Source organism: Triplophysa dalaica, chromosome 14 (genome assembly GCF_015846415.1).
Source record: "Triplophysa dalaica isolate WHDGS20190420 chromosome 14, ASM1584641v1, whole genome shotgun sequence".
In the NCBI taxonomy this organism is placed as follows: domain Eukaryota; kingdom Metazoa; phylum Chordata; class Actinopteri; order Cypriniformes; family Nemacheilidae; genus Triplophysa; species Triplophysa dalaica.
In genome coordinates, this window is record NC_079555.1 from 14,723,644 (window position 1) to 14,739,695 (window position 16,052).

At 40.2% G+C, this 16,052-nt stretch overlaps 1 protein-coding gene across 9 annotated transcripts in view; it reads left to right on the forward strand.

Annotated features, from left to right (window-relative positions):
• Nucleotides 1-16,052, forward strand: part of kirrel3b (kirre like nephrin family adhesion molecule 3b) — a 181,900-nt gene that overhangs the window by 129,289 nt on the left and 36,559 nt on the right. For 5 of the 9 annotated variants that reach the window (XM_056766795.1, XM_056766796.1, XM_056766798.1 and 2 more), the window contains exons 4-5: nt 5,693-5,850; nt 12,715-12,865. In XM_056766795.1, the coding sequence (XP_056622773.1) occupies nt 5,693-5,850; nt 12,715-12,865 (309 nt within the window). Of the gene's footprint in view, nt 1-5,692; nt 5,851-8,592; nt 9,541-11,336; nt 11,854-12,714; nt 12,866-16,052 lie in introns of those variants that run through there. The other 4 variants (XM_056766801.1, XM_056766803.1, XM_056766802.1 and 1 more) reach the window with 4 other exon arrangements.

The window sequence follows — 16,052 nt, forward strand, 5'->3', positions numbered from 1 at the left end:
GGAAGGCAATCTGGCTGGGCGTCAGTCATGCATAGAGCCGTTGAAACCTTACACATTCAGATCCTGCCAAATAGAGGAATAGAGAGAGCAGGAAGGAGATGGAGAGAGAATAGGGATCACAAAGTGTTTTCCACAGAATTCCTCTCTCCGGAAAGAAACACATTAGTGACAGCTTTGAAGGGAACTTTGATTTGGGCCAGTGAGCCACATATGTCAATTGTCTCCATTTCTGGCATGTTTTCGATTGCACTTCCCTTTCTTTGTTTTTCTGTTGATCTATCAAAGCCCGTAACAGCAGGTGACTTGGGACGACGCTGAAACAGACGGGTCTCGTTGTTGTGCCAAACACGTCAGCAGAGCCAAAACACTCTCTTGTCTGAAAACTCACCCATTCACTTTCCACCAGATTGCTTTCTCGGCAATCCCAGAATGCTCTGGTCCTCTGGCTGTCCACAGGATTACAGCTCATATCATCTTAACTCCTGCACGGTCTTGTTTTTGATGTCAGTAACTCAACTTCTCAAGCCACTGGCTGTAAGGTCCACTGTAAATGAAGTGAGATTTCCAGCACCGCAATTACTATAGCATCAATCCCACTCTGGGAAATAAAACCCCTCTCTGTCTTTTTCTGAAACCTTGCCCATACCGGTGATTTAGAAAGCTTGTAGCTGAATCTGAAGGACCCCATCTGATTGAACCAATGTCTCAGTCCATTTGGTTAATTGCAAATCTATTTGCCTGCAAGTAATTTATTGTTTTCTTCAGTGACTCGCTACAAGTAAAATGTTTTGTCACCTTAAGGCAGGTCTGCCTTCAAGAAATTGGAGGTAACTTTTGTTATGCAGTATCTGCTTTAACATAGAAACACAAGTGGATGTTTAAGAAAGTTTTCTTCAAGACTTTCAGGATTGTCGTCTAGTCAAGCTCAGGCACTTAAATATATATACATATCTATATAATATTGACTGTATTGACTATTACCATACACTTACATGTGCTGTTACAGTAGCAGTGTATACTATATTAGGATTTATTATAAAAAATCATACAATTCATATAATCCAGCATTATTCTTTATTTTATATTTACGTTTATTTAGTGTTTTATGACATATGATTAAGAATTCTATTGACGTTGTCATCTTATCAACATAAACAAACGTGACTGCGCATGCACACTTTTGTGGCCCCAACTGAACTTCTGGTTTACATTCATAAACAAAAGAGTGCCTGTAGACTAATTCTGATAAAAATCTAAATAGACCTAGAGGAACCGTTACTTGGCTAAACTTGTTTCTCCAATATTTAGAATTTAGACTCAGATACCAAGCTCAACCCCCAGGTCTGTTTAAATAAAACCGAACTATGGGACAATTTTTTTTTAATGAACATATAGCAAAATTCAACAATTCATTTATTTAATACAATTATTAAGCATTAAAATAATAATACAAATTAATGTTAATATAAATTGAATAAAATATATTTACATCCATTGGTATCTATGGTTATAACATAGGCTGTGGCTACACAAACTGGAAGTTAACTGGGGTCAGGCACGCACGCATCTGATGAATCTATTAGATTTGTTCATGCTACTGGAAAAATGTAAATATGCCCGACCCAGTCGGCCTTACATAATGACCATGCATTTTCACTGTGAAATTGCTTCTCTACTTGGTGATATTTTAGTTTCGTATTAAACTCCAGTCAAGTCACAATGACGAACTGTTATGTTCTATGCCTCATATTACAATTGTCCAGGCTATATCACTTTCATTTCAAATTTACATTTTTGTCACTATTTACTGTTACTTTAAACTGTTTGACTTCCACCACGCCCCGAGCAGATATTTAACATATTTCCCATGTGATGACGTAAACTTTGAAAATGACAGAAAATAAGTGTAATAAATTCGGCCTATACAACTTTCGAATAAAGTTGTATTAAAAGTCTTCAGAATGTTTTTATTTTACAAAATTTATAGCATTTTCGCAAAGTGCTAATCATAAAAATCTTTCGCGGTGATTATATCTTGTTCACTGATAACATATCCTGTTCATTTTATATCCTGTTTAAAAGAGTAAAACAGCACACAGAGTAACACAGTGGTGTAAGCTACTTTCATTTTATTGATGTTCTTAAAGCTTGAAAAACACTTTACTCAGAAGTGCTTGTTTTTTGAATAAGGGCAATCTGGAAAATGTGTTGAATTTCCTCTTTTGTGTTCCAAGGTCATACAAGATTGAATCATTTGTATTTTCAATTGTACGTCCCTTTAAATTAGCATGTACCAATCAAGAGCCCAATCCATTTATTTCAAACTCTGTTCTCCTTCAAAACAACTGATGTAAAAGCCAATACGTTCATCAGCACAGGCACAGACACAGACACAAAGAAATATGGTCTGTTGAGTTTTCTCTTCAAACAGCCAAGTGGAGGGTGAAAGAATTGCAGCCCACTAGCCAGTAATTAAAGAGGAGCGATCAATCTGCGCTGCAGACCGACTCATGAGAAATCTATCGAGTGACTGCGGTAAAGCGCTAATTTGAAACCATTAGGGGATGCAGAGTTTGCAAACAGGCCCGTAATGATGATGGCTAGCGTGGCTACAGGGTTGCCCTTTGTACCGCTGTCAGACTGGAAGTGTCTGTGAAAGCTGAAATTGGATAGGAACGTCTGACAAAACCTCAACCCCACAGTCTGAAATAACAGCTCCTTCTTATAACCATCAGTGTCATTTGTAGAGCGTGGACACGGTCATCAATACAGACAGGCTAGTGATTGAAGAACACTATCAAACACAAATAGAGGTCTTGTGTTTGAAGTAAAAAACAAAAGTGGGCCCATAGGCTTGCATTAGATCCACAAGCCGTCCCGGAAATGTAATTCATTGGATCCGCATTGGGAATTTAAAAAGCTCTTTTGAGATTAGCACGGGCAATACTTTCTTTAATAATTGTGCGAGTCTACGTTAATAACATAATCTGCCAGAGAAAAATGAATAAGAATAAGATATTTCCTATCATTTATGCTACAAAAGGCAGCGAAGCGGGGCTGTGATCTAACTGATATGAGAGAGAAAGAGTTCCTCTGTTTCAGAAGTTTCCGTTCTGATCACTCACACGCTCTGAGAAAGTTACTCATAAAAACTCACTCTTTCCAAATACCCTTAAATGCAGTCAAATAAATTATGCGATCTTTCAAGGACACCCATCTCAGAGATTTCATTCAATCAGTCATAATTTGAACCGTCTGCATTAAAGATGGACCCACTTGTGGAGACTAATAAATATCCACAAGGACTGTCTATCTGGGTCAAGTGAGAGTCGAGACATATCTTCCCTGTATATTTAAATGCAGTATCTACAGTATGATTTGATATTGCACATGAACACAATAGAATCTTTCACATCAAACAAACTGTCAAAGGAAAATCACACGAATAGAGATTATTAAAACACCAACTCCGGCATCTGTCAGTGCGTTCTTACCTCCAAATCATACTATTTCAAAGCACAGTTTATATTACCTTCTATATCTGCTGTTATACTGTAGTTGTACGAGCAATATGAAAAATGTAGGTGAGGACACAACTTCTACAATAATAGCAAACAGTAACATCAGAGATGGGAGCACACTATAATATTGTGTGGGCACTCCAAAAAAAAGATGCATTTTGTTGTTATCATTGGGATTCATAGCTTAAAGAAATGCTCTACCCAAAAATTCTGTCATGATTTACTTTTACAATTTATTCCAAACTTCTTTGCTCTGTTGAACAGAAAGAAAGATATTTGGCAGAATATTACCAACGGACATTTCTGGGGCACCGTGGATTACCATAGTGTAGTCGAGTAGGCGGGAGAGCGAGCGATCGGACCGTCGAAGAGAGAGGACTGGGCCCAAACATGTTTGTATTTGTATTTATGTTTTGTTCGCCAGCGGTCGGCCGTGAGGGTCCGCCAGCTGTTATTACTTTATTAAATGTTTAAATGTCTTCCGGTTGCCGTCTCCTTCCTTCCCTACTTTGAACCCTCTCTACACATAGTAGGACACATTTAAATGGTAGTCAAAGGTGCCCCAGAAACTGTGTGCTTTACGGAAATTCTTAAAAATATCTAATTTTGTGTTCAACAGACCAAAAAAATGTATTAATTTCTCGTACTATGGTAGTCAGTGGTGCCCCAGAAATGTCAGTTGCTAACATTCATCCAAATATCTTTCTTAGTGTTCACCAGAACAAATAAATTATACAGGTTTGGAACTACTTGAGAGTGAATAAATGATGACAGAATTTCTGGGTGAACTATCCCTTACCATCGCTTTATTTAAAAGCAGACAGTTTTTGTTTGCGTAAAGACAGAAGGCGCATTTGAAGGCAAGCAATTACACAAAACTTCAAACGCATCTTCGTCCTCATGCTTCATCTTTTAGTTTTTAGGGAGGAGATTATTAGCAAATGATACAAAACAGTCAGATAATTTGTTGGTGTTTATAGCCCTCAGTGTTAAAAAAATTTCTCCTTCCTTCTGGCAAGAGTGAATTGAGTTCAGTGCCTTTTATTTTATTTTTTCAATAATTGACCATACATTTATCAGTTTTAAGATGTTGCAATCGGACTCTCCTGAATGCTTTGGTCTGAGTCTATCACATTCCAATAAGAAAAGAATCCTTAAAATGTAATCTGTGTTTCATCCACCACATCACAACACTGACAAAACCTATTGAAAACTATTGTAGAACCCCCATCTGCTGGTCCACCCACATCATCTTCTTATCCTGCATCAGATCTTTAAACTTTCATCTGTGAGAATAATTTATATTGTTTGCATATCCTATCAAGTTTAGCTGCCCAACTCGTATTGAAGGCTAATGTTATAAGCCAACTCTGAACAGCTTTCCCATTATTCAGGCTAATAAAAGACCTCAAAATGTACAATTTTGCACAACCCCTTAACTGTAATTATCTTTCTGTGTGCTGTGACCTCCCCTCGTTGTGTCCTTGTTCTCCCTCTCTCCTCTCTGCCAGCTGCTTACTAACTTTGATTTTCTCTTGCCCCAGATCTGTTCCGTAATGAGCGTGCGGGGCGATCAATAATTCACTGGAGTTTGAATAAAACCCAGGATGATCGGGCCTGGGTGTGTGTTAAAAAGAGAGAGCAATCAGCACCATTCATGAACCTGTTTTCCGCTGGTCTTACTGCTCCTCGCACAATATCTCCTGCGTGCTCCTAGATTGCCTCTACATCCCCGCCCCGCGCCGCTATTACGCCGTTACACATGCATGCATGGCTTCTCGTTCTGATTCGCAGTGCGACGATGGCTTCTTCACACATACAAATCACACCTGCTCTCTTTAAAAGCAGATCAAATTAAACCACTCTACTGTGATCAAATCTCATTCCTCGACGCGCGGCCCACACTGTTCCCCTCAATGCCATCAGACCTCTGAAAGATGTTTTCCAGTCGTACGGAGGATATGAAAAGATCCAAATTATAATGTGCAGGGCCCGACAGTTAGTGATTCACTTACCTTCAGCACTTGTGTAAGTCTAACACTTTTCTTCAGAGGAGTGATTAGACTTTTTCTAAAACTCGACCCCCCCTGTTTCATTCTTCTTTCTTGGTGGTGAAGACATCTGCCAGGCCTCTGCTCCTAACTCAAAATGTTCTTTCTTTTCCTGTGCAGTTCCACCTGAAGACCCGGTTATCACCGGCGGGCCCGTTGTGAGCCTGAGGGCAGGCGACCCTCTCAATCTGACCTGTCACGCAGACAACGCCAAACCCGCCGCATCCATCATCTGGATTCGAAATGGGGAGGTGCTAAATGGAGCCATGTATTCAAAGGTAAGAGACACTTATGTACTAATGTATTGTCATAAAACCATCTTGGATGGTAATGCATATGTTGTGGTTGGGAACATGACACGTGTCATTGTTGAACTGTGTTTGAGGGATAGTTCACCCCAAAATGAAAATTCGGTCATCATTTACTTACCCTCTCGATATTTCAAACCTATATTTTGAAGATATTTTGAAGAATGTTGGCAACCGACACCCATTCACTTGCATTGGTTTCGTGTACACACAGAAGTGAATGGGTGCCGGCACTGTTCAGTTTCCAACTTTTTTGAAATGACAAGAGGGTGAGAAAATATGACAGTATTTTCATGTTTGGTGTACTATCACTTTAATAATGATTACTTTCACTTTTGATATTTAAAAAATCACATATGAAGGTTTTCCTGATGTTCTTATAAAACGGCCACTTGTGGTGAGATCCATCTGTGTCCGCGATGCTGGCACCATCTGCACTCATTCGCTTTAGCCTTTAGCTCCGTTTGATTGGAAGAAAATCCCTGAAAATCCAGCCTCTAACTGGAATGACAGAGACATGTTTGTCCCTCTTACCCTGCAAAATGTGGCAACACAAACAAACAGATGGTATGATAAGGCAAAGCCATATTGTTTTCCCAGAATGCCTTTCCCTCTTATAAAACTGATGTTTGTGCGCGTACTTGTTTGCCTGCCGTAATGTTGTTAATTATCTTTCCACTGCAATCAAAACTCATAATATTTCTTCTCAATCCGCCCCTCCAGTCTGATGGGGTCAAACCGAGGCGGTAGGCAGCTTCGGCGTAATCAAACCAGACACATGGATTTCCATTTAAATAAAGGGCTATTTCGAGATCATTTTGGCTAACACTAGCCCTCCCTTCACCTGATCCAATTATTGGCTGTTTTTAAAGAGCAGATAAACACCATTGATTCAGCTGGTGTAACTGAACGTTGTATTGGCCATCAGCACGCTCGCTGGGGAGGCATCGCTAATCGCAGAATGAGAGCTTGGTTTTTGTGCGGTTGAAGCTGTGATGGAAAGGAGGGCCTGAGGATTGCGATGGATGGAGATGGTTGAGCTTTCTCATATCTCTTTTCTTGCTATTAAAAAGCAACACACTCAATTAAAACGCAATCTTTCGGTCTGAATAATAGGAATGGGATAAGCACTGACCCTTTGTACAATACTGCTTCATAATCTAGGCAAATGAAGGCCGGTCTGCAGTGTATGTCCTTCTTTTGGACTGGATTTTCTGTTTTAGGACATTGAATCACATTTCTTGAACACTGAGGTGTGCTTGGACTATGCGGCGACATGAGGGTGTTATATATGAAGAGTTCATTTCTAAAAATCATTTTCTATTGTGCATTCCAATCAATATCTATCAAACTGCAGATTTGATCTAAGCCATAATAACTCAATAAAAACATGATAACATACTAAAAACATGATTTTGAAGTTATGACTTTGAAGAGTTATCTCCGTTTGAAAACAAACTTTTGGAAAAAATATATATACACATATATTTTTATGTATATGTTTTTTTTTCCTGAAAACATTGAAACATTACTGACCTGGAAATGTTTACTGATTGTTTATTTTTAAACAAACTATAGCAAGTAAATTCAAAGACCCCCTGTTATAAAAATCAAGGTTTTAATGGTGTTTAAATTCTTATGTGGTGTTTTAATGTTTTAAGATAAACCATGTGCAAATGTAAACAAATTAAGCCATTGCTGAGTATTCTCTTCCAAGAACCGCAGTTTACCAAAGACAATTTCAAAAATGCTGTTTGAAACTACCCCTCTTTATGACATCATAACCCTGTAACCATCCCAATTAACCCAATAAGTGCGCGCGTGACACTCTGAAAAGATGAAAGATATTTTCAACCCGAGTCGGCGCGTGTCTACATTTAAAGTAACGAACTTGCACGCAAAAGACGCGAAATGTGAATCGCCCCTAAGACAGGAAAAAATATTTTCAGAGGAAAGAACATTTAAATATGTGACTTTGATTGTCAAAGATTAGTTTTAAGGGATACAATTATCCAGCACAGGGGAACTTTACATCCACAGTAAGTAACTGCCAACCTGCTTCCAGTACGACTGAATTGTTTAACAGTGGCGCGTGTCTACATTCAAAGTAACCAACTTGCACGCAAAAGCCGCGAAATGTGAATCACCCCTGAGACAGGAAAAAAAATATTTTCAGAGGAAGGAACCCTCAAATATGTGATTTTGATTGTCAAAGATTAGTTTTAAGGGATACAATTATCCAGCACAGGGGAACTTTACATCCACAGTAAGTAACTGCCAACCTGCTTCCAGTACGACTGAAATTATCCGTGCACAGGACCTTAACCCAGCGGAAGCACATTTTGTACATGGAAGCACCACAAAACCACATTTTCTTCTTTATTTTCTCTCCCAGCTCCAACTCCCTCAAAGCGTCCTCCTTTCCTCCCTCACACGTCTCTCAAATTTAATTTCACCCCCAAGACTTCCTAGATTTCTGTATAATTAGTGGAGGCTTTTAAATAGTAATGCCCACCATGAGAGAATATTACGATATTTCAGACAGAGTTCTAATTAACTTTAGTATCGAACTGTATGCGTCAAATTGTTTCGCATTGCCGAGACAGGGAGCACGCAGAGCGTCTCCGCAGATACGCGAGCACGTCACATTTCTCGGCCAAATTTAGCTTCTCCTGTTAATGTGCGAAACATCAGCGTGCCTCGCCCCCTCCACTTCTCTACTCCCCACCCTCCTCTTAATTAACCTTCTTGCGGTTTTGCCACTGAAATTAAAAGTGGGAGAGGAGAGAAGCAACGAGGCTTTTAATTAATTGCGCCGTAAAATGGTAGACATTAATCAGAACTGGAGGTGCAGGATTAAATTAGTTAATCAAAGAATGCCTTTTCACCCCGGGAACTCTGCGATATTTTTGAGCAAGTCGGAAAAACAAAGCGTCAAACACTTATCTCTCTTAAAGTGAAATTAATATCTGGTAATAGGCGGCGAGACGCTTGGATGTGGCGGTGCTCAATTACCGCGGTGGATTTGAAACACCTCGCGCCGACGGGCCGTGTTTGGAAACTCGTCGAGGGACTTCGCAGCTTCATGCTAATGTTAGCTCAATTATTAGCATTAGCGTGCCTCCAGGTCTAATCACAGAATCACCGGCGCTTTTTTCCACGGATGTCGACGTTCATCTCAACCCATTTTTATCGGCACACTTCAAACGATGTTGACGACTGACATTCGCTAACCTTTAAGCTTACTAAATTGATGGAGTCATTCAAGTTACGCGCTTTCGGTTCTGATTTTGACATTTGACAAGACACAGGCCTATCTAACATACACATACAGCTGAAGAATTGTGGCCGGAAACAGAGACGCATTGACATTTCTAATTCCGTCCCAGGACTCACTTCAAAGCTGCGTTCTCCGTCGCTCCCCGTTTCCACCGCTGACATTCTCCAGGCTGCACCACCAGAAATTATCTATTTGTAATTTGGAGCTATTTTAGACCAGGCACTGGTTAAGTGTTGAGTGCTGGGCTGTTTCAGGCCCCATTCGAGATTAATGACTTCAGACAGGCCCTGAGCAATGAGAGAAACAATCCGGACTGTGTCAGGCGGGATATTACATTGACACATCCTGTGGCTGACAGCTTGTGTCTCTCAGCTGCTGAGGTGAGCACACGCTCCGAGCAGCATCAGCCGTCACGCTTACCGCTCACCACACTGACAAACACAATATAGGTGAAGGTTCGGTTAAAGCCTTTTAGTGTCATCCAAATAATTCAGTCTTGTTGTGAATTCATGTTTTTTTGGAGGGGGGGGGTTCGCTTGATGTGCACATAGTTATAAATTCATTCACTGCTGTATATTTTTTCACTATATTTTTTGTGTAAACGAGTGGTTTTCACATATTTATGTAGCAAACTCTCTAGTCTACAAGATCCATTTTCTTTTTAAAATATGTTTAGTGTGTGTTTAAAGTATGACTTTAAAAATCATATTTTTACTAACCATGCATTTGTATAATTTTCTCAGAAATGCAACCATGTTCATGTTGCTTGCATGTTATCGTAGCAAAGTTTGTAATGGACATGTAGTAAATGCAACTTTAGCTACAAATATATTGATAAATAACTTAACAAAAGCCCAAATGACATGTCAAAACTTCTGAGGGACTCCGAAACACCCTCAAAACCATAAAGCAGTGGTTCTTAACAGATGTATACAAGGCAGACTTCCAGGGGGGACTCCACATTACCAATATAAAAAAAATTGACAATATTTTCATAGTTTGTAAACGTTTTTCCAGTTATTTTTAAGCTCTAAAATATTTTATTGTGTAGAAATGTTGGGGTTTTGTGAGTGGGAGGGGGGCTTTTGAATATTGTTGAATACAATGGGGGGGGGGGCCTTGGAGTCAAATAGGTTAAGAACCCCTGCCATATGGATTGACAGTGGAGAGACACCGCCTCAGTATTTTACGTCTTTTTCCAAATGAAAAGATTTTTATAGCATTTTATTAATTTACCGGAGAAACACTTTTGCATAATATATGAAGACTTAAATTACAAATCAAGTTTATATTTCTTCCTCCATGGGCAGACGGTTTATTTTTGTCTTCTTTTATTTCTCTTTTAAGTACAGACCTTCAGTTTTGTTTGCCACTGGAGTAGGAAAAGTAGAACTAATTCACATATTCTCTTATCACGTTTTACTTCCCATGTAAATTCATCATTAGATTTTTTAATTAGAGCTATGAATTTCCGCCTACGGTTTCCTTAGTTTCAAATGGACCACAAAGCAACGGCCAATGAGCGCCTGCAGTTTAATTAACGTTACCAAGAGCGTGACGTGCTATGCATTAAGGATTATTCGCCTCCTCTAAAGCCTCTTTTCAATGCCCTGTTGTAAGACGGGTAAAAAGCCTCTGGCTTTACTGGAACTGTTTTTTTTTCACCATGGCCTCTCCGGCACCATAATAATACATTTTCTGAGTGTTTGAAATGCATGCCGTTCCTCTCATTTTCCTTCCTCTTTCCTCTCGTTCTTACTCCGCCGCTATTCATATCCTGCTCTTTCTCTCGAAGATGGTGAGCTTGAGGTTTCATTACAATATTTCAAATCGGTGGCAAAAGGAAAAAAATGAGTCGGTAATTACTACTATTAGCGAACTCCTGTCACTGGCCCGCGCAATGACACGACTTACCATTAGCATGTAACTATTATGGCTCAAAAGTACATTATTCTTCTAGATTCTTTGGGAGTGCTGATGACATTAATACATGGTCTTACAGAGACACAGATGGGGTCTCGACTCGCCTCCCACGCGAGCCAACGCTTCTGGCATTAAAAAGGCCACGAGAGCTGCTGTGGGGGCTTGGGGACATTTTGTTGGAACAGATGAAAGCAAGAAACTCTCTTGTATAAATAAAAGATTATTCTACAGAACTATTTGGTTACGCGGGAAAGGCATGATGTACATCTCAAAAGCAATGCGGATAAATAAGTTTTATTGTTGTTACTACCTTTTCTTCTGGAAATTCATAACATCATTACTTCAGCACAGGTCGGACTGTAAACCTTTCAGAAAATACTGATAGTATACAGCGAGGGAGTGAGAATGCGATCTAGAGAGAGACAGCTGCTACTTATATTGTTTTCAAACGCTGCCTTTGAGGACACATGCCCATTTAGACAGTAGGCAGGATGCCAGCTTACTACCTTCTGGGTAAGACACATAATGCAGAGAAAAGGGAGAGTTGAAAATGGAGAGAGTGAAATGAAAAATCTAAAATATATTGTCTATCTCTCCTGTAAACAACAATCCAGCATCGGTGCATCCCGGAACAGTCAATTTATTCTGGATGGTGACTGTTGTTTTCTTCTTGCCGGTAATCTCTCCGACTCTCTATGAGGCATCCCCGTGTGACAGAGCGCAGATTCTCTCAAGCGCTTCCAGATGGCACGGAGCTGTATGGCGGACGGGTGAGGCCCAGCACATACTACGACCACTGGAAGACATGTGACATGCCATAGCGTTACTCTAAGGCTGCACAAAGGAGCCTAATACATGTTTTTTCCCCCACAAACAATCGGTCCGTGTGCAGAAAGCCCATCAGCTGAGAGCCAACTGTTTGTTTCCATTTCCTTGTGGGCAGGTGGGAAAAGGTGGCATGTTGAATCATGGCCGTGGGGTTAATTTTAAATAATGGTGTTTTGTGTTATCCCTACTGCCGGTAGGTTTGGTTTGAACAACAAAGAAACTACGACTAAAGTAAAACTTGTTACAGGTAGAAAGTGTACACCTCTTTTGTTGAATACTATATGGAAAGATGATGTCTAATGTACAATATTTGTCATTAAAATGATCGTTCACACAAAATTGAAAATTCTGTCATCATTTACTCACCCTCATGTCATTTCAAACCTGTTTGACTTTATTTAGCAAAAAATTAAAAAGAGGATTGAAGAAAGTTGGTAACTGGCAACCATTCACATTATTGGTGTTGTGTTCATACAACAGAAGTGAATGGGTGCCGGCAGGGCTGGGCTGGGAACAAAAATCGGCCTTGTCATTTTTGGCCAACATCGGCCTAGCACCATTTGGGCATGATCGTATGTCGACTGAGGGCATTTGACATTGTTAAATCTGTCGACGGTGGGGGTGACATGCATACATGTCTTCGGCATTTGCATTTATAACATGTCCGTCTGAGCGGCCAAAGCTTCCGTTCCGTCCCCGAACGATCCCTACCTACCGGGATGGCCAGTCCACCCCTGTTTGCCGACGTGCATATTTTATTCCCTTGCTAACATCCATACCTGTCTATTTTGCTCTTCCCGTAGACTCTTCTTCGAGACGGGAGGAGAGAGAGCACGGTAAGCACCCTCTACATTTCCGCCTCCAACATCGAATCCGGTCAGAAGATCATCTGCCGAGCCTCCAATAAGGCAGTGCCCAACGGCAAAGAGACCAGTGTCACCATCGACATCCAGCGTGAGTGATGCCACACATTTACATTCTTCTCTCCCTTTAATTTGAATGATGCAAGAAGCCACCTCATTATTTCTTAAAGGAACGCAGTGCTTTCCTACAAATTAAAACCCTAAATGCATAGCGATCCTCAAAGACCACTTAGATGTTTAATATTGATGGTGAAACCCTAATTATCTGCTGGATTCTCATAATTAATTTAGATTTGCTCTTTCTGGGAGTGACATTAGGGCGAGCCGTGATTTGCGTCGCGAAAATGACACCAATTTGCAAATCCTCTTGTGATTAATTAAATTTTCTGCTATTGTTCACATAAAAAAAAGAACAATGACGTTGGCTTATTGTTTCCTACCAAAACTGAAATTGTAAACTCAGCACAGTGAGATTAAATGAAGCTTAAATGATTCGAAGAACGAATGCCACAGACAAAAAATAGCCATAAATACACATTAGCGGACTCACATTCCAGATCCATGCGGGCTATCCCCAATAATCAATATATATTCCACATATTAAATATTAAACAAATCTTTTATCAAAATGCAACACTTTGCTCTTCTTCTGAACAATCTTTTCTTTCATGAATCCCTCCAATGTTTGTCCCCAGAATAAACCTCCAGTAGAGGTTGCAGAGAGCATTATCCAGCGCTTTATTGCACTGCTTAAACCCCCGTCAATAAGGTTAACTATGATTAATAAAGTAGAACATGTTGTTTAGAGACCCATTACTGGCGACAGCTCCATTGTGCAACTTCACGTAAGAACGTTTTTGAAGTGCAGAAGGGAGCCGGGCTGGGCAACGCAGGCATTAGAAAGGATAAAAAACTCTTGGTGTTGCACAAAGGTCTGTAAGTTTGCTCGGATGTGTTTCTTATGCAGAGCAGCGGGCAGCAGATATGGCATCTGTAGAAGAGCTGATGTCAGAGGCGGTTTTGAGTGGGCACAAGCAAAACAGCTCTCCCAGTACTGGATCTCTTTTAGAGTGTGGGTCAATCCAGGTCACATTTCATCCAAACCGAGAATAATTTTAAAATGGTCTCTGAATTTTTTTACGCAGCTGAATGTTCTGTATTTATAGACACCTAGAGACGAGTGACTACATCTTCTCCTCTTTGCACTTGTGTGTGTTTTAATTAAACCACAGGAGAGAACGGATCTGATGTAGGCCTACTCGGTCATGGTGGGGCCAAATTGTCCAAATCTCTGCGCTTACTAATTTTATTACGTCTCCCGTCCATAGAAAGATGGAAACATTTCATCTTGCAAAAATTCACACCGTCGAAAGGAATATCCCTGGGAGAGGCAGATGAATGCAGAACGGGCGGCGAGCAAAAGGCATAATGAGCTTTTCAGAATTACATGCAGTCAGAGGCGCAGTCTGCTTTTGAATGACTAAATGAACACCCGGCTGAGTGAGGTACATTAACATTGCTCTCCTGAGCTGGAGTTCTGTCAAATATGAAGCATTAACTCTTGAGAAGAGAGCAAATAAAGATGGAGAATAGAACGCGGGGACGGCGAGTTCCCCCTCTGTGTATCAAACACTAGCAGGTGTTTAATGAATAAGTTATGACGGCATCAGCAGGTGGGACGAAACTAAGGATGCAAACTCTCATCATCTGTGATGCAGAAGGGTACGAATGTTTCCACCGGGGCCTCCTGAAGGCCACAAGGGGGCCCGCGTAGCCATGCAGATCAGTTAATATTGATGAAGGACAGATGTTTGCACAGGCACAGCACAGACATTTTGGGGTAGAGACGGAGGCTTTATGACGGAAATATGCGGTGTAAAAATACATGCAGCTCTAATGCAGATTATTATGGTGAAAATGTAAAAATATAAAAAATGTAATATGAAAGCATCATGACAGTGTATTGTTTCATGGAGATTAAATGGAAAATGCATACAAATGTGATGGAGAGAGGCCATAAACTGTTTAAGCATTCAATTTGTCAATGCATGTACGGAACAACATTATGATAGCTTGTCATTGTGATCTTAACTGTTATATGCCCAAACGTTACCTTACAGCAGCAAAAAAAGAAAAAATATACACTATATTGGTCACCCTTCCCCCCTTAAAATTGCAGTAAACAGAAATACGGTAGCCAGCGCCCAGACTCGACATTTAACCAAAAAATCAATAGGTTTTATTTTACCTTTTTTTCATTGTGTATATGTGTGTAGCAGGATCGATGTTGTGAGTTCAGTTGCCATGCATGTTTCCATGTGCCCCGCACAGGCACATAGCGACAACGCGGACAGAGAATCAATGGGTGACCCATTGGGTGAACGACAGATATTCTTCTTTTTTGTCTCTATAACAAAGTGACCAAAGGTTAGAAGAACTTTAAATAAAGAAAGAGAACAGAGTACAATCGAGTAGAATTGAAGTTAAGTCAGAGCCATAGTAACTAAAAAGACTGTATTGCTCTGGGGTCCTTACGTCAGTTAAAATAGTTGTGGCCCTGCACTTTTGTCAAGCAATGCAAAGGCTTTTATGGTGGAATGTGACAGCAATTTCTTCTCCCTGCTCAAAGCTTTCTGCTATCACTCGAGACCTACTTCGAGTTTTACACAGAGAAACTCTGCTTTGAGCAAGAAAAAGAGATTCTCCACATCTGCTTTGCGCGACTGACATATTTCAGTCTGGAACAATGAAAACGCACACAAGAAGAATGATGCAAAAATCAAATGTCCCAGTACTGAATTAAAGGATTGATTAAATAATAAAATAACACAGAGTTTTAGACTTTAATATATTGCTTAAGCCAAATTATAGAGGTGTAATATATTAATACTAACAGTGTTACTGAAAAAGCATAAGGTCTTGCTAACTACAATTCAGAGAAGGTGAGGGTGTATAAGTCTGTGCATTCTGTATGTGAATGTGATTTCATCACGTCCATCCTATAATTTGGCAACTCTAGCTGCTGTCAGTCCTCATTTACAGTCCACTAATTGACCACTTGGTTTAATGCGATAATGTCAACGGCAACAAAAGTAATTAAAGGGTTTCTGGATTTTTCCTATGCTCAGATAATTCTTATTCCGACCAGTGCCGGCCTCCGAGACAGCTGCTCTCCCACGGTCAAAATGAGACCTGAATGAGAAAAGTCCAAACATTACTTAATGCATTACTTTACAGCTTAAACCGGTCCAACTCAATATCTTTTCACCCGTAATCGT